We start from the raw sequence: 23,411 nt of genomic DNA, 5'->3' as shown, positions 1-23,411 counted from the left end.
ACGTGATGACGATGCGATAGTACCGTTAGCCGCGATGCTGAGTTGTGACATGCCAGCCTCAACCCACGTGGGGGAGCTATGGCGTGCCGCACGGCGCCGCTCCGCGCGTGCTTGTCCTGAACGGTGGGCCCGAACGCCTGTTGAGCTGGGCTGGTGGTGTCAGAGCGATGAGGTTACGTCTGGGCGAGAGGAGCTGCATGAGTTAACCGTTGCCAGTTGCTCTGAACTCGAGACTCCCGAACCAGATCACGTGTCCAGCTGGGAGCGGATCCGAGACACCCAAGGGGCATGGGTTGGATCTGCCCGCCATCCCTGGAGATCAAATGGGAACAAGAGAGAAAATGTCACGCAGCGGAGTCCCCTACCTGGCGCGCCAACTGTCGGCGTCCCGACCCGGGGGCCTGGATCCCAACTAGTAAATGTCGCGTGTTTCCTCGTCCCAGATGATGATGCAAGAGGCAACACAGTAACGCACGGTTTATCCTGGTTTCGGCCGCGGGGCCGTACGTCCAGCAAAGGGGGTGTGTGAGGGCACTGTATTATCTTGCACCCGGAGTGCTTGTAGTAGGGGGTACAAGCGAGGCGAGAGAGGGAGGGAAGCTCCCAGGTCTCTGCTAGAAGAGGAGTCGGGTATGGCGATGATCGTGAATGTAGGTGACCGCGGTAGCTGATGTCCAGAAGCGTCCGAAAAGGGAGTCAATCAGTCCCCCCCCCTCCTTAAAGGAAGCCCGCCTCCTCCTTTTATAGTCACAAGGCGTTTTCCCCTGTATCGCGGGGGTACAGTGACCGAACACTGTAGGAAATACACTGTGGGGCATGGCGTCAGGCGTGGCAGTCGTCCTGGATATCATCCTTGGTCCTGCGGAGATCGCGCCGGCGTCCTGCCAGCCCCTACAGGTGGCGTGGTCGTCACTGTAGGGTGTACGGGCCTCCAGATATGGCGTTCCATGGGCCCTACAGGTCAGGGTCCTGCGTGCCCCAGCGGTGGCGAGGCACGCGGCAGTCCCGGACCCCTCTGGACAAAGTACAGGTGTGCGTACTAAGGAGGTCCGGGGGTTGCGTGGAGGTCCCGGACCCCTCGAGCAGGGAGGTCCGGGACTTCTGCTGTGTGTGCTGAGCATCCCTCGAGGAGAGGTACGTGGCGTCGCCGGGTCCATTCCCAAGCAGGAGGCGGGTCCGGGGCCATGCGTCTTGTCCCGCGTCGCAGGTTCCACAGTGCCGCCACAGCGTCCGGGATGGCGGAGCAGCGACCGAAGTCGGCGGATGGGACTCCGGTCGCAGCCATCATGAGGAATGGCGGTCTGACACCGTCTGTCCTGGGCGCCGTGGAGGAGTGGTCGGCTTTTAATTCCCCCGTTCGGCAAGCGGTTGAGCGGCGGGGCCGTTTGTCCTTATGCCGAGGGGTGGCCTCGAGTGAGGCGGAGGTGAGTCGCATGCTCGAGGGTAGGTTCGCTACCCTCGAGCGAGGCGGAGGTGCGTTGCTTGCTCGAGGGTAGTTCCGCTACCCTCGAGCGAGGCGGAGGTGCGTTGCTTGCTCGAGGGTAGTTCCGCTACCCTCGAGCGAGGCGGAGGTGCGTTGCTTGCTCGAGGGTAGTTCCGCTACCCTCGAGCGAGGCGGAGGTGCGTTGCTTGCTCGAGGGTAGTTCCCCTACCCTCGAGCGAGGCGGAGGTGCGTTGCTTGCTCGAGGGTAGTTCCGCTACCCTCGAGCCAGGCGGAGGTGCGTTGCTTGCTCGAGGGTAGTTCCGCTACCGTCGAGCGAGACAGAGATGCGGGGCGCAGTTGAGGGTCTCGATAGGAGCCCTCGAGCGAGGCGGAGATCGTCCCGCGGGCCCGAGAGGGGTGCGAATGGGCCGCATGCTGGGCTTCGTTGAGTCCTTTCCTTTCTTTCAGATTGGAAAGAGGCCGTGGGCCTTCATGGGCCCAGTTGCCTTAACATGTGTTTGCGTTTTAAAGCGATCTTAGTACCCCGATTAGGGTGTCCCTAATCGTGGTACCCGACAATGGTAAACACATAGCTCAAGCTAATATTGCAATACATGTCAAACACACATGGAGGTGTGATGTAAATGGAGAAAACTATGAATGGGCATTGAAAAAGCATAGAGTACTTGTCTATCTGAGTATTATATGCCGAAATAATATATATGAACTGAGATAGTATCGATAAAAAATTAATATGATTAGCCGTGAGCTATAAATTTATCCCGATCTTAACACGCGGGTTTCCATAGAGGCCAGAATCACCAAGATTGAACTTTGGTGAAAAAAAAGTTATGTGTGACTTGGGTTTTTGTGATTGACCACATAGTGCATGGTCTGGGTGTAGGAATATGGGGACGCAAAACAAAAATTTTCTACCCCATAACCAAGAACTACTGCTATTATAGATCACGGGATTACCACTAGACGTGCAGGTGCGGAACTTCTGTCGCGCGTCGATGTAGTCGAACAGATGGAAGCCGGCAGTACAGTTGCGAGAACCTCCTCACAAGTGGCTCGTCCTTGTGCTGCAGATACAGCACCTCCAAGGTATCCACACGTACGGGAAGAAGCGTCGCGATTCGGATTGCTAGATCCGCGAAGGCGACCTAGGGCTTGGGCGTGAAGGAGGGGCGGCACTATTCACGGCGGCTACTGTAGTGCACAATGTTCACTCGCGTGGTTCTGTTCACGCGCGGGTACTGTAGCACCAATTAGGGTTTTTTAGGCGCCCCCCCTTCTGTTTATATAGCCCCTTAGGTGGGCTGTTTTGGTCCCCACCTCGGGCGCCTCCTTTTGTGCCTAAAAGACCCATTAGTGCACCTAAGCCCAGTCTAATTCGGATCTCATCCTTATCAGGCTTCTTTTCCTTAAGTGTGTGACCTTATGGGCTCACATGCGAATAGACATGGCCCGAGTACTCTTACTCGGCCCAATAGTAGACAGTGGCCTCTAGCAAGACATGTCATCTCCTATACGCACACAAAGATCATATCAGACGAGCCGCCACAATATCATATACATGTTGTTCCCTTTGCCTCACGATATTTGGTCTTGCTTGAAGCCGACCACTCTTTTTCGATCCTATGATTCAGAATCCTTGGTTAACTCTTAACCCTAGCATGGCCATGCATTTCTTGATCCGAATCACTCGAGGGGCCCAGAGATATCTCTCTCTTGTAGAGAGGGGCAAATCCCATCTTGACCGACTATGTATCACAGCATGCTTATTGACAGACCCGAAAACCACCTTTATAACTACCCAGTTACGGTGCAGTGTTCGATGGTTCCTAAGTAAGTCGGTTCACATCTTGAGTACATACGACGATCTCAGGTCTTAGGACACAGCGTACATATTGTGTAATGAGAAGTCATCATCTCATGTTGGGTCAGCTCAATCTCATGTCTCACATGAGCCCACATTATTAGTTTGACATCCTCATATCCATGACTTGTGAAACGTAGTCAATCAACTAATACATGTGCTAGTCTAATATTCATGTGTGTCCTCACATGAACTCTGACTAGGAACATTTTAGAATATTCATACAAGTATAGAGTTTCACAAATACTTCACATAAGCATTAATCAATACAAGTTGTCATCCATGAATATTCAAGGTACACTTTATTAACCATGAATATAAGAAAATATGATTGCCTCTAGGGCATATTTCCAACACTGGGATGCTGTTAGACGACCTGTCTAGTGTCAGTAGCAAAAGTGTCTTTTATATGTTTTCTTTTAGATTTTGTAGTCTCCAATTTATATCGTTTCATAATGATGATCGTCTACATATAGTCACCGATTTCACATGCGACTCTATGAGCCCGAACTTCTAAATGTAGTCGCCGATTTATGTCTTTTCATTTTACCTGAGGTGGTCAACCTGAGGGGAAGCTTTTATCACCTGAACACTCATCATTAGCACAAGAAGATAAATGCATTAGCGTTCCTGAGTGGGAGAATTATACCATCTTGAATAGCCTCGAAGAAAATATGTATTGAGTGTGCACTTTATGCACTCTAATGATGTATATATATTCTATCTCTATATGAATTGTGCTTAATTTATATTTATGCAACATATTCTATGTCGATCACTATGATATTAGCTTGGTAAGTCGAAATAGGAGGGAAACAAGATTTCAAAAAAAAAAACTGGCGGAGAACAGTTTCCGAAAATTGAAAATCAAAAAGCTGATTTTTTTTGGCGGGCTGGATGTTCCATGCGCGGGTCATAGGCTCACCCACCCTAGAAATAGCTCTAAGGGGCAAAAGTGTTACCCGCTTGACGGGTCCAGTGACCCGGGGTCCCAAGTGGGCCCACTTCTGCCAGGGGCTCAGCCGGCTCAAGGTCGATCACAGGGGAAATCTCCTGCCTTCTCGTGGGCCCTGGTCCATTCGGGACCACATAAACCAATCATGCTCGACGGTTGGGCTTCGCCTCCACGTGGCAAAGCCCTGAGCAGAAAGAGGAGGGCCTCGAGCCGAAGTCACGCCCGGGCCAGTCCCAGGTTGAGATCACTCGCTCACCTGCGGGCCTCGGCCACGCCTAGGCCCATGTATCTAGGATGTCCAGTCGAGGATAAGCCCTCCGACTGGAATAACGCCGCCTCCTGGCTGGGTCCACGCCCCGGCGCGGGATCACTCTGGCTAAGGCAAGGAGCAGGCTTTTAACCCAAGCCAAGCCTCTAACGAACCTGCGTGGGTTCGGAACGACCGACAAGGACAGGGCCACGGTCAAGAGGCGAATTATAGGGCGGCCACTCCGCAAATGCAGGGAATAGTGCCCGTTGCCTCCCCCCCCAACTGCAGTAAGCGTTGTTCCATCGGCCCGTCCTCAGGGATGGGTGACGGGAGAGGCCTTCAGTTCCTACCCTCTCCCATGATATCATCATGACTACTACGCCTTGCATCACATGTGGTAGGGTAAGGTCTCCCTCGAAGCAATGTGCCCTGCTCAGCTGCGGGAGACCCTCCCCGACTAACAAACTGGATCAGTCGGGGGTCGCACGTTCACCCCGACTGAGGTATAAGGACAGACAAGGACAGAAGCAAACCCAAGATGGACAGGGATGGAAGCCTGTCCGGGAAGGACCAATCAAGGGATGCCCATCTGCCCAACTGGGAAAAGGTGACGACCACGACTGCAGGAACAGGAAGCCCCGATCGGGGAGGTTGACCAAAAGCCTCCCTTGGGTACTCCCTCCGTCCCAATATGTAAGCATTCCAACGGTTCAAAATTTTTACCACAATGTAAGCATTTCTAGACTTAAGTGGGTCCTACCTCATCCATATCCTCTCCCTACCTCGCTCCTCCTAGCCTGCACGCCGCCTCCGCCCCTTCTCGCTCCGGCCGCCGCCGTCCTCTCCTCATGCTCTGGTCGCGCCCCTCCCCTCTTGCTCCTGCCGCCGCGTGGGATCTACCGCGCCACCCTCCTCCCCTCCTGCTCCGCCGTCGCCCTCCTCCAATCCCCTCCTGCTCCGGCCGTCGCCGGGATCTGCCGCCCCGCCTTCCTCCCCTCCCGCTCCAACGGCCGCGCGGGATCCGCCGCCCCGCCCTCCTCCCCTCCCGCTCCAACGGCCGCGCGGGATCCGCCGCCCCGCCTCCTCCCCTCCCGCTCCGAACGCCGCATGGGATTCGCCGCCTCCACTCCTCCCCTGCGGCTCCGATCGCCACGCGGGGTCCCCCGCGTCGCCCTCCTACCCTCCGGCTCGGGCCGCCGCGCCGCCCTCCTCCCTTCCCGCTCTCGCCGCTACACGGGGGCCGCCGTGCTGCCCACCTCCCCTCCTGCTCCGACCGCCGCGCGGGGGCCCGCCCCGCCGCCATCCTCCCCTCCTGCTCTGGCGTCCGCGCGGGGCGCCGCCCTGCCGCCATCCTCCCCTCCCGGTCTAGCTTGCTCCGCGGGCGGTGCAGCGGCGCCGGTCGTCACCGGGAGTGGCGGTGGCGTCGCCGGCAGGAGCCACTCCAGCGCCGTCGGGCGGTGCGGCGGCGTCCCAGAGCCGTGCCGCCCGCCGCTTGCTTGTCCTCCCACAGAACTCAGGGGCAAAAACGTCATTTCCGCCTTGTGCTATTTTGTGTGTTTGAATGGTTGGAATGCTTACATATTGGGACGGAGGGAGTACCACAGTAGCAACTCTGTAAGGTGGGCCCCCTTGAACTAGGGGAGGCCCCCAGCATAGGAGATAGATCTATTTTTCCATTCGAGCAACCCAGCAAGAACAGCTAGAACCCTTGCGTACTCGCAAGCTTGTACTCCCCAAACCTTTGAGCATCCTGGCTCGAGCAACATGATCAACCACCATCTCACTGGACGTAAAGCCGAACCAGTATAAATCTTGAGTCATAGTATGCTAGACCATACCTAATCCGACGCACAATAACATGTAAGCGAGTAGATTAGTAGTGGGCCACTTCCGGAACCAACACCGCTCCTGCAAACATCTATTTTTAGCTGAAAAAAGGTAGGAGCAGGTTCCACATCCACCCCTGTAAATATGCTTTCAACTGGCCCTAAAACCTATTTTTGTGGTAGTGCACCATGTGTGTATAGTACAATAGCTAAGCTCTCAAGCTTAGAGTAGACGATTATGTGCTTAGAATCACAAGCTGCCCGGAGAGTAGGTGATTTTTAAAGGTTGTCTTAAATCAACTATCGACTTATGAAAAAACTAAAATAACTTATATTTTAAAATGAGGAGTGTACTAGTCAATAATACTCATGAGTAACTAAAAGGATAAAAATAAGAGAGAAAAGAAGGTATAAATCGTCGTGCTAAGATAATTAATAAGTAGGTTTTGTAGGTAAACGGGTAGGCTACGCTAGCATCACTACCGCATATACCCAAGACGCTTGCGAGTAGAAGATCATAGATCGTTACCACTAGACGCGCAGCGCAGCGGAAGAAGTCACGCGTCGATGTAGAGGAAGTAGTCGATCACGTCCCACGAACCGAGCTCCTCGTACTTGATCCCAGCAGCCGATTAGCGCAGCAGTCGCAGCAGCGCCTCCACGGAGTCCACACGTACGGGGATGAAACGCCGGGCGTCGGTGTCCTAGCACCGCACGCATGGCAAGGGCAGCGGCCGAGAGAGAGAGGGAGGGGCGGCGGCTAGGGAGGTGGCGCAGCTCAGGGTTTCGCCCCCTAGCCCCTCCCTCGTATATATAGGGCGTACTAATGGGCTTCTATCTCATAGGCCTATTAGTAACCCTAATCCCTCTTGGATCAATATTCTTTTGGGCCTTTAAACCGTATTGTGATGATGGGCTCTTGGGCATATCACCAACAATCTCCCACTTGCACTAGAGACAATCATACATGCAAGCTTTCCAACATTCCAAACCCCTTAAGTGTGTGACCCGTTAGGTTCATGTATAGGTGGTCGTGATCGGAAATCATTTCCGAATCACAAGTCAATAGCGGCACCTAGCAGGGCATAGTGACTCACAAATACACATAAAGATCATATCGGCCGAACCTTAGATATACTTATACACCGATCCCTTTGCCACATGATACCAGTCAAGCTCAAAGCGAGATGCGTGCCACCTTTGTGATAGCTCGACCATTCTCTCGATCTAATAGTGGATTCTATTCATAACTAACCTTTAGTCATCGTGATTAACTCTTTAATCACTTTGGCATGGCCATGCACTTTCAAATCCAAGTATCTCGAGGGGCCCAGAGATATCTCTCCCGTTATCTAGGAGGGGCAAATTCCATCTTGATCCGCTCACATCCCATTCCATGTTTCATGACACACCTGTAAGCTACTTTTGTAACTACCCAGTCACGGAGTAGCGTTTAGTAGCCCCAAGATGCACCACTACATACAGTGAGAAACAATGGCGATCTCAGGTCTAAGGATCCAGTAGGTATAACACTCAAGACCAACTGATGGCACATACAAAATAACAATCCCAACATTGTCTTGGAGTGGGTCAATCCAATACCATGTTCACCAACATGTGTCCACATCATTAATCCGATATCTCCATATCCATGATCCGTGAAACATGATCATCAATTAATGCATGTGCTAGTCTCAACGTCGTTGTTGTCCCACACAACGACATAAACTAGGGATAATTTAGAATCATATCATTGTCAACAAAGAGTTTCACGAACAAGTCACATACTTGATAATCATTGTAAAAATAATCATCCATGGAACAAATAACAATTATTTATCATTACATAAACATACTCATGACACAAAATCTCCCACGCACACTAGAATCACTGATGTAAGTATCTAATACCCATAGATCTCATGTGCGCCTCATGCTTTGGTTGTGGGAGAGGCTTCGTCAACGGATCAGCAACGTTTGAATCCGTGTGCACCTTGCAAACCTTTACATCACCTCTCTCAACAAAGTTACGGATGAGGTGATACTTCCGCAGTATATGTCTGGACTTCTTAGTTGTTCTAGGCTCCTTTGCTAGTGCAACGGCACCACTATTATCACAATAGAGGTCCACAGGACTGGACGTACTAGGAACAACACCCAAGTGAGAAACAAACTTTCTGATCCAAACAGCTTCTTTTGCAGCTTCGGAAGCTGCAATATACTCGGCCTCTGTCATCGAATCAGCCACCGTATCTTGCTTGGAACTCTTCCAGCTCACTGCCCCACCATTGAGGCAGAAAACAAAACCGGATTGCGATTTGGAGTCATCTTTGTCTGTTTGAAAACTAGCATCGGTGTAATCCTTTACAAGGAGCTCATCTTCGCCTCCAAATATTATGAACATATCCTTTGTTCTTCTCAAGTACTTAAGGATACTCTTTACAATTGTCCAGTGAGCTTCACCGAAATCTGACTGATACCTGCTCGTAACACTTAGAGCAAAGGAAACATCTGGGCGCGTGCAAAGCATAGCATACATGATCGACCTTATGGCTGAAGCATAAGGAATCGTACTCATCCTCTTTTGCTCATCAGGTGTCGTAGCACACTGACTCTTGCTTAGAGTAATGCCATGTGACATTGGCAAGAAACCTTTCTTGGAATCTTGCATATTGAACCGATTCAATATCTTGTCAATGTACGTGTCTTGGCTTAATCCAATTAGCCTTTTTGATCTATCTCTATAGATCCTAATACCCAGAATATAAGCCGCCTCTCCTAAATCCTTCATCGAAAAACTCTTTTTCAATGAGGTTTTAACGGCTTCAAGCATTGGAATATCATTTCCGATCAGTAATATGTCATCCACATATAGGACCAGAAACACAAGTGCGCTCCCACTAGCCTTTTTGTAAACACAAGGCTCATCTTCATTCTTGATGAAGCCAAACCCTTTGACTACTTCATCAAAATGAATATTCCAACTCCGAGATGCTTGCTTCAATCCATAGATGGACCTCTGAAGCTTACATATTTTCCCAGCATTTTTAGCATCGACAAAACCTTCAGGCTATGTCATATACACATCCTCACTTAGATGTCCATTAAGGAAAGCGGTTTTGACATCCATTTGCCATATCTCATAGTCATAATATGCGGCAATTGCTAGGAGAATCCGAACAGACTTTAGCATTGCGACGGGCGAAAAGGTTTCCTCATAGTCAACACCTTGAATTTGTCGGAAACCTTTCGCCACCAATCGTGCCTTATAGATGTGAACATTTCCATCCATGTCTAATTTTTTCTTAAAAATCCACTTACAGTCGACAGGTCTCACACTGTCAATTTGATCGACCAAGTTCCAAACTTGATTATCATGTATGGATTTTAACTCGGATTCCATGGCTTCAAGCCATTTGTCGGAGTCGGATCCCATCATTGCTTCTTTGTAGGTCAAGGGCTCATCATTTTCCATCAATAATACGTGGCGCTCCTCCGTAATAAGGAGGTTGAGTTTGTCAGTAGCGCGACGTACCCTTATAGACCTTTGTGTGGCTGGTGCCTCAACTACGGGTTGTGCAACATCTTGCACATCCCGTGGATGTTCAGTGGTTGCTGAAACAGTTTCGGGTGTTTCCTGAATTTCTTCAAGTTGCACATTGCTCTCACTAAATCCTTTTGAGAGAAACTCCTTTTCTAAGAAAACACCATTGGGAGCGACAAACACTTTTTCTTCCGCCTTTTTGTAAAAATAATATCCTTTGGTTTCCCTAGGATACCCCACAAAGAAGCATTTGTCTGACTTTGGAGTGAGCTTATCTGACATCGAACGTTTGACATAAGCCTCACACCCCCAAACTTTGAGAAAAGATAATCCGGGACGCTTCCCAGTCCATATCTCATATGGTGTTTTCTCAACAGACTTACTTGAAACCCTATTCAGTGTGAACGCAGCAGTTTCAAGAGCATAACCCCAAAATGACAATGGAAGATCAGCTTGGCTCATCATGGACCTAACCATGTCCAACAAGGTTCGGTTCCTCCGTTCGGATACCCCATTCCATTGAGGCGTTCCGGGCGGAGTTAGCTGCGGAATAATTCCACATTGCTTCAAATGATCACCAAATTCAAGGCTCAAATATTCTCCTCCACGATCAGATCGCAGAAATTTAATTGTCTTGCCTAATTGATTTTGTACTTCATTCTGAAATCCTTTGAACTTTTCAAACGATTCAGACTTGTGCCTCATTAAGTAGATATAGCCATATCTACTAAAGTCATTCGTGAAAGTAATAAAGTACTGAAAACCACCTCTGGCTATTGAGCTCATTGGTCCACATATATCGGTATATACAAGTCCCAACAAGTCACTCGCCCTCTCACTCTGACCAGTGAAAGGCGCTTTGGTCATCTTTCCAAGCAAACAAGACTCACATGTGTCAAATGATTCAAAATCAAATGAGCTTAACAATCCATCTTTATGGAGTTGTTCAATGCGCTTCTCATTTATATGACCTAAGCAACAATGCCAAATAAAAGTGGGATTCAAATCATTTGGTCTAAGCCTCTTAGTATTAATGTTACAGACAGATTTATCCTCAAGATCAAGAACATATAATCCATTCACCAATGGACAATGAGCATAAAAAATACCATTGCAAAAAATAGAACAACGTTTGTTCTCTATTACAATCTTAAAATCACCAACTTCTTCCAAACATGAAGAAGAAATAATGTTCTTACTCAAAGCAGGAATGCAATAACAATTATTTAATTCCAAAACTAATCCGGAGGATTGAGACAAGTGGTAGGTGCCGACCGCCAACACCGCAACCTTTGCGCCATTGCCGACACGAACGTCCAACTCGCCTCTTGCAAATCTTCTAGTCTCACTTAGACCCTGCAACGATTTGCAAGTGTGAATCATCGATCCAGTATCAAATACCCATGATTCACTAGAAGATAATGCAATATTTATTTCTATAACATTTATACCTGAAGTGGAAGTCTCACTTCCCTTCTTTTTCTTCTTTTCTTCCAAGTACTTCTTGCAGTTCCTAGACCAATGTCCCTTTTCATGACAGTGGAAGTATTCATCCTCAGAAGTAGGGCCAGATTTGGCCTTATGTGCTGGCTTTAGCTTAGAGCCCGAGGACTCACCACTGGAACTCTTTTCCTTGCCTTTACCTTTGGGATTAGGAGGCGTCCAACGCTTCCTCTTTTTGTTCCCCTTTTGAATCATCATCACATGATTGGGATTCTTATTAATGCTCTCCTCTGCTGTCTTTAGCATCCCATGCAACTCACTCAATATTTTATCCAAGCCATTCATCTGAAAGTTCATGATAAAAGGCTCATAGTTTGCCGGGAGCGACTGGAGAATAACATCAGTAGCCAAGTCTTGGTGAAGTTCAGAACCAAGTCTGTCCAAAGTCTCAATGTAACCAATCATTTTGATCACATGAGGACTGACCGGGCTACCTTCTGTCCAGCTTGCACGCAAACAAGGACTTTGAGATATTGAACCTCTCAGTCCTGGTTTGGTTCTGAAACATCCCACGCAGCCCCTCGATCATGGTATGAGCATCCGCATGCTCATACTACTTCTGCAGATCAGGGGACATGGTGGCGAGCATCAGACAGCTGACATCAAGTGAGTCATTGCAGTGCTTCTCATAAGCTCTACGATCAGCAGCAGTTGCATTGTCAGGGAGATCATCAGGATATGGCTGCTCAAGAACATACTCCTTTTTCTCTTGCCTGAGAACAATTCTCAGGTTGCGGTACCAATCAATAAAGTTTGTTCCATTCAACTTTTCTTTCTCAAGAACAGAACGCAAATTGAAAGCGGAATTGTTACTGGCAGAAATGATCTACAACATTAAAGTAAAGCAAGATTTCAGCACTAAGTTTATGTAAAGACTTTCATTAACTGATTTAACAAAAGACAACCTACTATATCAAAGTCATCTTCCCTCTAATGACATATAGTGGTTCAAGATCCATAATCACTAAAATTTTAGTGAGCTTTAGCATCACGGCTAGAAAAGTAGTGATACAGGTAAGTAACAAATTACTAATCACATCTCTATGCGACTCTTGTTTGTTGGGTGGCATCCAATGCCCCGACCCCAACCCTATGCCTTAAAGCCCAAAACTGTTTTGATAGCTTTGCTGAGTAAACCAATACTATGCTTGTGAATGTCCGACATCCACCCTATACAAAAGTGATAGCTGAGGGTACTCTACTTTGGTAAACCTACCACACAACGATCAAAATTTATAGGTGCAGCTATTGGTAAAAGGCATCAAAAACTCAACCTTTTATGAGGGAAGCTATTCTATCATGATTAAAGCATCCACCATATGTAAAAGCATGAAAGAATAGTATGATAGGAAAATAAACATCACAGGCATATAATCATATTATATTGTGAATAGTATGGCCTCTTGCATCACAATGGGCTCCATCGCCATGGCTCCAAGGTGACCTCCATTGCCATCCGTCCTGTCTTGTGGTGATCATCATCGCCATCATGATTGAAGCCTCCATGAAAAGATACTAAGCTACTACATCTAATAGCTAGTGAAATAATTACATGAGGATTCAAACATCACAAGTCGACACGCAGGTCGTTATACAATAATGGTGCAACCTCAACCCAGGTTGTGTTAACTTGCTGACACGCAGGCCGCAAAAATCATCACATACATCATCACATGACATTGAGGCCATACCATTCACATCACACCCTGCAAAAACAAGTTAGGTGTACGACGTGTTCTACCAAAGTAGCGCTTAGGAAGCCGCTACAGCGAGAAAGCAACGGCGGTCCCTATGAAAATCTATGGAATTACACAGATCGCATCTATGGAATCCCTATGAAAATCTCATCAGAGTGATCGCATCACCTCAAATCTGAGCCATTCATAATGTCTCAATTTTCACTAGGTCAATCACATTGACCGTGCAAACTTTGCACTTGAGAAGACTGCATCTACACACGACCTTGATCTGTTGGTCCAATCTGCTGACTTATGCACACAGTTAGTCCCGATGGTGATTCCAGCCGGTAGGGACATGTCGTATGCATAACAGAGAAAGAACACAAACTAATCTTTTGTCATATGCCGCGCAATCAACTCGCTCCAGTTTTAACCCCTTATGACCAATTGATCTAATCAAACCGTGCAAAAGTAATAGATCCAATCTACTACAACAACATATCACCTATATGCAAATGATCCAGACCAAAAACTACGCAAGATGGCTCTGGTACCACTGTAGGTAAACGGGTAGGCTACGCTAGCATCACTACCGCATATACCCAAGACGCTTGGGAGTAGAAGATCATAGATCGTTACCACTAGACGCGCAGCGCAGCGGAAGAAGTCGCGCGTCGATGTAGAGAAAGTAGTCGATCACGTCCCACGAACCGAGCTCCTCGTACTTGATCCCAGCAGCCGATCAGCGCAGCAGTCGCAGCAGCGCCTCCACGGAGTCCACACGTACGGGGATGAAACGCCGGGTGTCGGTGTGCTAGCACCGCACGCACGGCAAGGGCGGCGGCCGAGAGAGAGAGGGAGGGGCGGCGGCTAGGGAGGTGGCGCAGCTCAGGGTTTCGCCCCCTAGCCCCTCCCTCGTATATATAGGGCGTACTAATGGGCTTCTATCTCATAGGCTCATTAGTAATCTTAATTCCTCTTGGATCAATATCCTTTTGGGCCTTTAAACCGTATTGTGATGATGGGCTCTTGGGCATATCACCAACAGGTTTCTAGGAATTATGTTAGCTACACAAATATAAAATGTTGTTCATTTGTGGCTTGTGGGCATGCAGCTTTAGACAGAGGAACCCTGGATCAGGACACACTTGTCAGTGATGCCGGCCAAAGTTGGCAAATACCGAGGCTGACTATTCATACCGCCTGGTCTGTGTAATCCGAGTAGATTTAGATTTGTAACAGAAAACCTTACGTAAACTGACTTGAAAGGGTACAACTTTCGCGACATATATATATATATATATATATATATATATATATATATATATATATATATATATATATATATATATATATATATAAAGCTATGGCCGATTGATTGAGGGTTAACCACAGCCGAATCAACACATTTGTTATCTACATTTTTATCTCTCAAACCTTAGTTTTTCCAGCCCCACCTGTTATTCTTCTTGCGTCTCTACGGCGTTCGAGGGTGTTTCGAGTAGCCTACCGACCTCGTAATAACCCTAATCCTACCCCTCCGTGGAGGACGTGGACATGGTCCTTTTCTCTCTGTTGAACATATCTGGGCAGCTTTCCGGCGGGACTCCTCTATCCCCGCCGCGCTCGCCACGTGGTTACTCCTCTTTCGGGCTTTGCAACTCCGCGAGCACCTACCAGCGGGAACTCCGGAAGATCATGTCGTGGTCAGTACCCGTGACGCAGTTCGTGGGCATGACAGGGCACCCTGCTTCGTTCCACGACCTCCTATGTGATGAGGACCCTTTGAGCGAGGCCTCCAGCACGGAATACTACGTCCCCTACGATCCACCCCTGCGGAAGGAGTGCAGCATGATGGGAGTTCATGAGGAGCCACCCCCGGAGGTGGTAGAATCCCAGGCCACTCACACCCCGCAAGACCTGTGAACACAAGCTCGCGCCAACGCCCAGGCCTATGCTGACCAGCTGCGGCAGCAGCACCCCCATCAGTCGCCGCAGGCCTCGCATCCTGCGCGACCGCACTCCAAGCCAAAGGAGTGGAACCCCACAGGTAGGGCGCACCTGCGAGCCCAGCAGGTCCGCCACGACATCCTCAACGATGGGTCCCGCAGTTCCAGTGGACCGGCCAGAACTTGGACGCAGCGGCAATACTCCTCTAGAACCTCCCGGAGTCCGAGGATCCCTTCCAGTGCGAGCTACTGGAAGGCTGACACCGATTGAGGGTTAACCACAATCAAATTAATATATTTGTCATCTACTTTTTTCTCTCAAAATACTAGCTTTTCCAACCCTATGTTGTTCTTCTTATGTCTCGAAGACGTTCTGAGTGGCCTGCTGACCTCAGAATAACCCTATATCCATTAGCTCCGATAGGATCCCTCCCAAACTTCAGGTTCTATGTTTTTTGCGGCGTCTCTGCTTGAACTGGTCTAACCGGCTGGTATAACCGGTCTTCCCAGGTGTTGGCAGCCAAAATTGGCAAGCACTGAGGCTGACCGGTCTAACTGGTCTGCGCCTGTGTAATCTACACCAAGGTAGATTTGTATTTTAGAGTTCTTTTGTAACCTGAATTTAGTAGGGGTACGTCATTCTCGGCCTATAAATATAAAGACCATGGTCGATTGCGGTCCTTCTACTCAATTGAATCATTCAATCTACTATTTTTCTTCAAACCCTAGCTTTTCCAATCTCGTGTTGTTCTTTGCTCGTCTCTACGGTGTTCAAGTGCGTCTTAGGTGGCATGCAGACTCCAAGACAGCCCTAGATCTCCAAGCTCCGACGGGGTTCCTCCCGAGCTTGGGGTTTTAGGTCTTCGCGAAGTTCTCTACGTCCAACCGGTCTGACTGATTAGCGCGACTGGTCTGACCGGTCGCTAGGGAACCTCGTTTGCGAAGTGATTGTTCATGATCCACGCATTCTAGCGCTTGTGTGTTGGCCAATTCCGCATCAACAGTTGTACCTATTGTTCACGGTCTATTTTAACCAATTTTGACCATCAAATCCTGCACAAAAACCAAACATATTATGGAACAAATACTAGAACAGGATTAAATATTAACAAATTCCAGAGATATTGGTTTGAGATTGCGTGCATGTGATTTTGAGCTAAATTTGTAGCAAGGGGCCACGTGCCAATGACATGTGGGCCCCCAGGACAACCTCCCAACTGAAGTTGGGGGCGGTTGGCGCCCAGCCCTAGTCGGCCGACGGCCCAATGGGCCCCTCGCTTCAAGCTTCGACGTGGCATCTTCTTATTGGCTCATAAGGTCGGTTCCAGTAGGCATCAGCTCCAGCTCACAGTAGAAGACCCCCTCACTTCTACAATTCTGGATTAAGCGAGGCACTTAAAAAACAGCTCTGAGGTGGGCATAAAAAAATAACTGCATCTGTTAATGCCCAGCATTAACAGAGGTGGTCATGTCTTATTAACTGAGGCAGTTATGAAAATCGCCTCAGAAAATCTATTAACAAAGGCGGTTGTTTATAACGTGACCGCCTCTGTTAATCGTAGTATTTTCATAGGCGGACACATTATAAACAACCGCCTCTGTAAATAGAGCCAAACCCTAAATATCCCTCACCCCGGCCCGCGCGCAGCCACCTCTCCCTCCACACTCTCTCCCTCCCCCTCTCTATCTCTCTCTCTCTCCCCCTCCCCCCTCTCTCTCTCACAATGGCCAGTGTGGCGGCCTCTTTCTCCCTCCTCCTCGGCGCGGCGGCCGCCGGGCGGCGCGAGGGGAAGCCCCGACGGAGGCGGATCCGGCCTCCCCCGCGCGGATCCGGACTCCCCTGGCCCCTTCGCCTTGGAGGATGGCGGTGGACAGGGCGGCCGCAGTGGCTCCAATGACGACGGCGTGCGGACCTGGCAGGGATGCGGCGCGAGGGGCGTCCCCGGCGGCGGCGGACAGGGCGGTTGCGGCCTCTCCGACGACGATGACGTGCGGATCCGGCCGGGACGCGGCGGCGGGGAGGCTCCATGAGGCGCGCGGGCGGGACTAAGAGGCCGCGACGGCGGCGCCAGCCGCGCAGGGGCTTTTTTTAATTTTTTTATTAACACAGGTGGTTGTTGGGAAATCACCTCAGTAAATGCCTTATTTACTGAGATGATAGCTTAGAGGCGTTTGCCCGTAACCGTCTCTGAAAATGTATCTTGACCACATCTGAAAAGAATACTGTAGTAGTGCCTGGCTCCCTCCTATATATATGAGAGGGGGGTAAGAAATGAGACATCCACACCTTTGGAGCTCAACTCTCCTTCTTGATTTGGGAGCTTTGGAGCTCATCCTGGATGCTTTAGGTAGCTTAGGAGTGTAAAAAAATAGGTAGAGAGTGAAGAGGAGTCGGGGAAGTGACAGGTTTGTCAGCACTCTTCTCCGCTTGTACCTCGATGGATGCTTATCAATCGTAGTAAGTGTTCATGATTTCTTTTGTTATTCAGAAATAGAGTTTAAGTTCAAGTTCTAGTTTCTACCTTTTACTAGATTGAGTGTTCGCTAAGAGTAGTGATGATCCTAGCCTAAGACTCCTGATAGAGATGAATAATCTTGGCCAAGTTTAGAATTAGTACGGTATAGCATAGACGTGGTGTCCAGGCTAGACTTTACTACTTGGTTGTTGTATACTCCACAGTTTGTAGAGGTAGCCTGCAAGTGGTGATAGCCCTTTTAGAGCCTGGTAATCCTCCACCTTCAGGTATATAACAGTGCACAGTTTTCGAAACACGTGGTTCTATCCACAGGAAACCGATAGCCCGAGATAAACAGCGAAGCTAGACTTGTCTTAACTTAGGTTCTGGATCTTAGGAAATCCTCTCCATCCTTTTGATCCTACATGTGTGTGTCCTTGGATGAATCTGAATTAGATAGTGTACTTACGCTCCTCTGTGGATACGATACCTTGGAATACTCCTGGTGAAAGCTACAGCCTACAGCGGTATCCGTGCGCTTGCAAATTTCATTCGTGGCGTTACAAAATACCAACAAGGGGTGCCCGCCCTCTATGTTTGTTCTTTCTGGCGTCGTTGCCGAGGAATGGCAACAACATTATCTACGGACTCAGTTCGTCCTCGTATCTTTTTTCATTTTCTTTGCTTCTATCTCAACCCTCGCTACTCATGGAGTAGCTACCCCTTCATCAACTCTCTTCACCCAAGAGCGAGTTCTATGAGCCACCAGCACCTGTTGACCCAATTCTTTCCACTAGCTATGAACTCAGCTCAAGCTTTATAGCCTTAGTTTACGAAAATTACTTTTCAAGGGGGGATTGTGAAAATCCCTACCATCATCTGCGCAAATTTGAATAAGTGTGTTCGTATTTGAAAATTTCGAACATGATACACGAAACTCTTAAATGGAAGTTGTTTCTGTTCCCCCTTTCGGAGGAGGCGAAACAATGGTACATTCGTGTCATAGGATGCGTGAACGGAAGTTGGAACGAACTTTGGAACTATCTGCGTCTTTCCCACCACTTTCCCAAATATGCGCTCTGCGAGCGGAAGTTCTAACCTTCCGTCGCAACGATAAGAAACTAATTGATGTAGCATGAGCTCGATTTACCTTAGTTCAATCATACCCGGTCCTTGGAGATGGTCATGATGGTGCCATCGTTGAGGATGGCGATGATGAGCACCATGAAGGGCGCGAAGTCGAACTCCCAGACGAGGGCCACCAGTAGGAAGCCCATGCGGATGGCGATGGACACCGCGTAGATGGTGTAGTTTTTTTTATTAAGCATACCTGTATTAGATTAGTAGGAAAACAAACAGCACAAGTACACGTGCACACACAGGCGTGCTTTGGAAGGATACAGAAGGACAGGTGTCCACCAACTTTGCACAAAAGCCCCTATGACATAAGAGAAATACAAACAAGACTGAGAGGAGCTCTGTGCCTGCCCCCAACAGCTTCCGCCATGGATCCTCGCAGCTGCAGCTAGCACCAAGAACCAGAGACGGCGACAACCACCAAAAACCAGGAGGGCGCGCCAAATCGCCGAAGCTTTCGCAGGAGCCGCAAAAGAAGCCGCCCCAAAGGACAAGCAAAAACCCGATGTAGCGCAGTGGCTGGGGAAGCACCCCACGCACACCTGGTCCAGGGCCATGGCAAGCCGCCAAGGCGGAAGAACCATGGACACACACCACCACGCCAACAAACCCAGCACCAGGCCTTCTCTTCCAACAACAAAGGGCTCGGCCGCCGCCACAAGAAGCAAGAGCGGCACGCACCTATGGGCTCCAGAGCAGACCCTCCCACAGTAGTCGTAGAAGACAGAACTGGAGAGGTCGAACCACCCATACCTCAAGATGGCGGCGGAGCCAACGCCATCATGACGAGAAGGATGGAGGCACTTATTCCTCTGCAGCGACGTCGATCTCGCCTCGACGTCGTCGCCTGGAAGACAAAGCTCCCTCCCATGTCGGATCGCCGTCATGGGAGGAGCAAGAACTAGCGTACCTAGTACAAGCCTATTAGCTAATATACACTCCGCGCGACGAACTCGAGGTTCCCCATCCCCTCCGGAGCCGACGAGGCCGCCGCAGGAGAGGGGGAGACGCCGAAATCGCCGCCGGAAGCGAGCTCGCCCTGGATTCGCCCTTCTGTACTGTAGCAAGGGGAAAACGAGACGAGAGAAATCAGCCCCCTCGCCGGGCTCCGTAGATGGTGTAGTTCTTCATGCGCTGGAAGATGGCGTGGCTCGTCAGCACCGCGCTCACGATCACGCTCAGCCCAGGCTCCGTCAGCACGATGTCCGACGTGCTCCAGGCCGCATCTGTCGCGTCGTCCATCACGATCCCGATGTCCGCCTTCTTTAGCGCCGGGCCGTTGCCTCTCAACTCTCTGTCAATTCCTAGAGTATGTTGTATAGAAACATCTTTCGATTTTTTTACTTTCAGCTTATCTGACGTACAGGAATACTTCCAACAAAAATGTAACACATAATAGTTTTTTTACGAATACGGATGGAATAAATAGAAAGGAAAAAAAGCAGCCTGGGCGATGTATTCCGTATATAGGCCAACTTAGGCTCGCTTGGCTAACACATCGGGCCGTAAGATTTTTGAGTGGAATGTTCGTTCCCCACAGGCCACAGCCGCTGCAGGTCCGCAGCAAACCCCCACGCGGCCACGCCACTCGAGAACATATCTCCTGTTACAGATCACATGGGTGTTACCGTGATACCAGAGAATCGTGACCGTTAGTGTGGAAACGAAGCGTCTAGACCTGGGCGTGCAACAGTTTTGCAATCTATTTTGCGTACATTTTGCATTTAGTCCCTTAGACTTATGTGCATTTCATTTTACCTCTCTGTCTCTTCTACTCTCAGGTATTTCTCCCTCAGCGGCCGAATCCTCGCACGCCTCCATCCCTGCGCATCCCCGCACGCCCGTGTGCCTCGCGCCGCATCCCCGCCTGGTGGCGCCGTAATCCCGCTCTCCGGCCACCGGCGACGAGCCTCCGTCCCTGCTTGCCGGCCGCCAACGACAAGTTTCCACCCCTGCGACGCGGATCCAGGCTCCAGAAACTCCCGTGAGTTAATCCTCTCCCCGTTCTCGATCTCTTCTTCTTCTTCAGTTCGCATCCGCTTGTTGCTTGATTTGAATGATAACCATGTGTTTCTCCCAGTACCAAGTTCCTCTTAAAATGTTGCTTTAGACTGTGACTTATCAGAATATCAGTTGATGGTCGGTTCATCTTTATAGTGTTAGTGTACCATCCTGGGCTTACCATAAGCCTCAGGTCGCGAGATCCTGCTTGTAGAGGAGCCGACGCGATGCCGCCGAGGAGGAGGCGGCGAGCCCCCGCCAAACCGCAGTCGCAGCCGGATCCGCAGCAGCAGGAGTCTCCAGGCGAGGACGCGCCATTGGAGGAGCGGCTGGCGTGGGACAGCCACCAAGAAAGTACGGCACCCCAAACCCCTCCCTCCCTCCCTCATCTACGCTAGGGTAATGCACAAAATTTTGGTCCTTGATTGATGCATCTTGCAAGCATATCATCTGGCCATGCTTTCTGTAAATTGGGCAAATCTAGGTTGCGAAGGATTTCGCAGTAGCTGTAGTGCTGTACCCGCCGATTAACCGGAACCGGTGGAACTCGTGCACTGTTTCTCAGGAGCTCTTATCGGCAACAACGATCCACAGCTTAAATGAGCTAACTATTTGAGTTTGTAGACTGAAGAATCAACTGAGCCTAACAAAAAATAAGTGAACAACAGTAAGGATCGCACTAGAAAAACCTGATGGTAGGTTAAACATGGAAGTCTTCTCTGCAGTACTGCAGAGAGACTTGTGCCCACTGACGTGTGGGCCTGAGTGTTGTCTTAAACTTTTTAAATTTCTAGTTTTGCAGATTTAAAAGAGTAGCTTCAAATTATGGTTCCTTAAAATCCTGTTGACTGTTGAGGCGATAATGCTGAAAGCCAACTGTTTCCTTGGTCTATCAGGAATGCATGGCATAAATGCACTGTTCATTGCATTTGGTATTCTCATGCAATGATAATAATTCCAAATCGCTAACCCAGAGTTCTAATATACAGGTGAGTGCCGTATTACTGCCATCAAAGCGATAAAAGATGCAGAGGCTGGGAACATGGCTGGGAACATACGTTCTCAGTTGCAATTACTGCGGTCCTATTTTTCCAAGGAGCAACTAGAGGCAAATGCCTTGGAATATTTTAAAGAGAACTTGCCCAATTTATCTATTGTCCCTAGTGAAAAATATGATGTCCTTGAGTTGAAATGGAATGATGGCGACAAATGCATACTTGGAGACTTTATAGATGACAAGATTCTGCAAGCTTCGATTGCATCATTGCCAGCTGCTGGCGGCCTTCAATTCCCAGGGAATTCAGGTCCGACCATGTCATCTTCCTACTAATGGTTTATTTAGTTTATGGGAACCAGCCAGTAGCAGCCTTGCTTAAATGATTTTGTCACCGCATATGCAGTTGGGAAGGACTTCTACAGACGCACTAGCAGTTTCAGCGATTTTGTAAGTATTTCTGCATGTACTATCATGAGATGCTTCTGCTCTACCCTTCATTACTCTTATCATTGTATTCTGTTTTTGAAGGGTTGGAGTGAAATACCTGAATGGCAAATGGCAGGAACATCAGATGCTTTTCAGACACCTGGGGTATGCGTGTTTCTTCTTTCCAATTTACACATCTGGTAAAACATTTTATGAATAATACATTGCAATATCACCTTTTTGTGTTTAAACATAATGCTTTGACAGGCTGTGAGTAACCGGCTGTCCTTCGGCAAGGTTACCCAAGAATGGCGATATGCTCTTATCTGTGCACGGTTCACCTCTTGGGGTCTCCAAAGAAGAAAATCTAGCAGCTATTCAGGGTATTCACCATGTTCTTTTGCTTTTTTTTTTTTTGTCCCAGAAGCCTATTTGGTGTTTCCCTGTCAACTAATCATTTTTCTTCCAGAATCTGGTAATGGAGATGAAGATGCTCCCTCCTGATGCACTAGATGTACCAGTAAGAAAGTTGTGTGATTGAATAATTACTGTGGTGACACATATCAGGTTGATCATTACTTACGTTGCAGGGTGTTGCCAGCCATTGAGTTCGTAACCGTAGGCGTTGCTGATATTTGTTCTCTGTTAACAAATTGTGCAGCACTGCCATCGTGTGGCTAGTCAATGGTATGGCGCCCATATCTTAAGGACTAAAGCTGACAACCGCCATAGAAGTATCTCTAATATCTTGGTTACTAGGCCTTAGAGCATGTATTGGATAACCAATGGCAGTAACTGATAGGCTGATTGGGAAAGAACGTCAGTTGTTATTGGCACCTCGCTACTAAATGTACCCTGAATTCAGTGTATTTAGGCAACTCTGTGGTTTGTTCCAAAAAAGTACAACCTGTAATTTGAATTTGATGAACCCCTGTTGTAGGATGCCGGCTTCTTTCTGCAGAAATTGCGCTTTAAGCTGTGTTGTTGGTTTGCTGCCAGAGGTCGGCAAAAACAGTTCTAGAGCTCCGTGCTGGCATGTTTCAGGCAGACGTGTCTATATGATTTATGAACTGAAACAAGTTATCTTAGGCATGGGCTCCCTTGTGTGCATTTTCACCCCGTCCTAGATGACAACCCCCCACCCTCCCACACACACCACCCCTCTAAGGCATTCCGATATTATTGGAGAGTCAAAAAATTTCAAATTTGATCAAATTTTTAGAGAGAATCATAAAAATTTATATCACCAAACAAATACATCATAAAAATATATTTAATGAAGAATCTAATGTTTGGTCAGATTTGAAAAACTATGACTCTCCTAGAATGTTGGAATGCCTTATATTTCAGAACGGGTATATTCTTTCATGCTGGTGCTGCCAC

At 48.7% G+C, this 23,411-nt stretch overlaps 2 protein-coding genes across 8 annotated transcripts; one reads left to right on the top strand and one right to left on the bottom strand.

The window, feature by feature from the left end:
- Positions 1-18,627: 18,627 nt before the first annotated feature.
- On the bottom strand, positions 18,628-20,103 carry LOC120653530 (plasma membrane ATPase 2-like). Its single transcript, XM_039931255.1, has 3 exons — positions 20,100-20,103; positions 19,738-19,959; positions 18,628-18,797 (listed from the first exon to the last, which is right to left on the bottom strand). The coding sequence occupies exons 1-3, from the start codon at positions 20,101-20,103 to the stop codon at positions 18,628-18,630; spliced, it is 396 nt and encodes a 131-aa protein (XP_039787189.1).
- A 105-nt stretch (positions 20,104-20,208) lies between these two features.
- LOC120655848 lies at positions 20,209-23,054 on the top strand. 7 transcript variants are annotated; one of them, XM_039933821.1, is made up of 8 exons: positions 20,209-20,588; positions 20,820-20,959; positions 21,595-21,909; positions 22,006-22,049; positions 22,131-22,193; positions 22,296-22,411; positions 22,498-22,595; positions 22,690-23,007. In XM_039933821.1, the coding sequence occupies exons 2-7, from the start codon at positions 20,833-20,835 to the stop codon at positions 22,505-22,507; spliced, it is 675 nt and encodes a 224-aa protein (XP_039789755.1). In that variant the 5' UTR covers positions 20,209-20,588; positions 20,820-20,832; the 3' UTR covers positions 22,508-22,595; positions 22,690-23,007. The 7 variants fall into 7 exon arrangements, with proteins under 7 accessions (XP_039789755.1, XP_039789753.1, XP_039789754.1 ...); XM_039933818.1 differs by having other exon boundaries at positions 20,272-20,588; positions 20,762-20,959; positions 22,498-22,548; positions 22,619-23,007; XM_039933817.1 differs by having other exon boundaries at positions 20,280-20,588; positions 20,762-20,959.
- Positions 23,055-23,411: the final 357 nt, after the last annotated feature.

Source organism: Panicum virgatum, chromosome 1N, assembly GCF_016808335.1.
Source record: "Panicum virgatum strain AP13 chromosome 1N, P.virgatum_v5, whole genome shotgun sequence".
Taxonomy (NCBI): domain Eukaryota; kingdom Viridiplantae; phylum Streptophyta; class Magnoliopsida; order Poales; family Poaceae; genus Panicum; species Panicum virgatum.
Note: the sequence above shows the minus strand (reverse complement) of the source record. Positions and strands in the feature narration are given on the sequence as shown.

Coding starts and splice junctions, on each gene's coding strand:
- LOC120653530 (XM_039931255.1), bottom strand. Junction 18,798..19,737: donor GAGCCACGCCATCTTCCAGC/GCATGAAGAACT, acceptor AATCTAATACAG/GTATGCTTAATAAAAAAAAC.
- LOC120655848 (XM_039933815.1), top strand. CDS start 20,345: ATGTGCATTTCATTTTACCTCTCTGTCTCTTCTACTCTCAGGTATTTC. Junction 20,960..21,594: donor GTGGGACAGCCACCAAGAAA/GTACGGCACCCC, acceptor TCTAATATACAG/GTGAGTGCCGTATTACTGCC. Junction 22,412..22,689: donor AAATCTAGCAGCTATTCAGG/GTATTCACCATG, acceptor CAAATTGTGCAG/CACTGCCATCGTGTGGCTAG.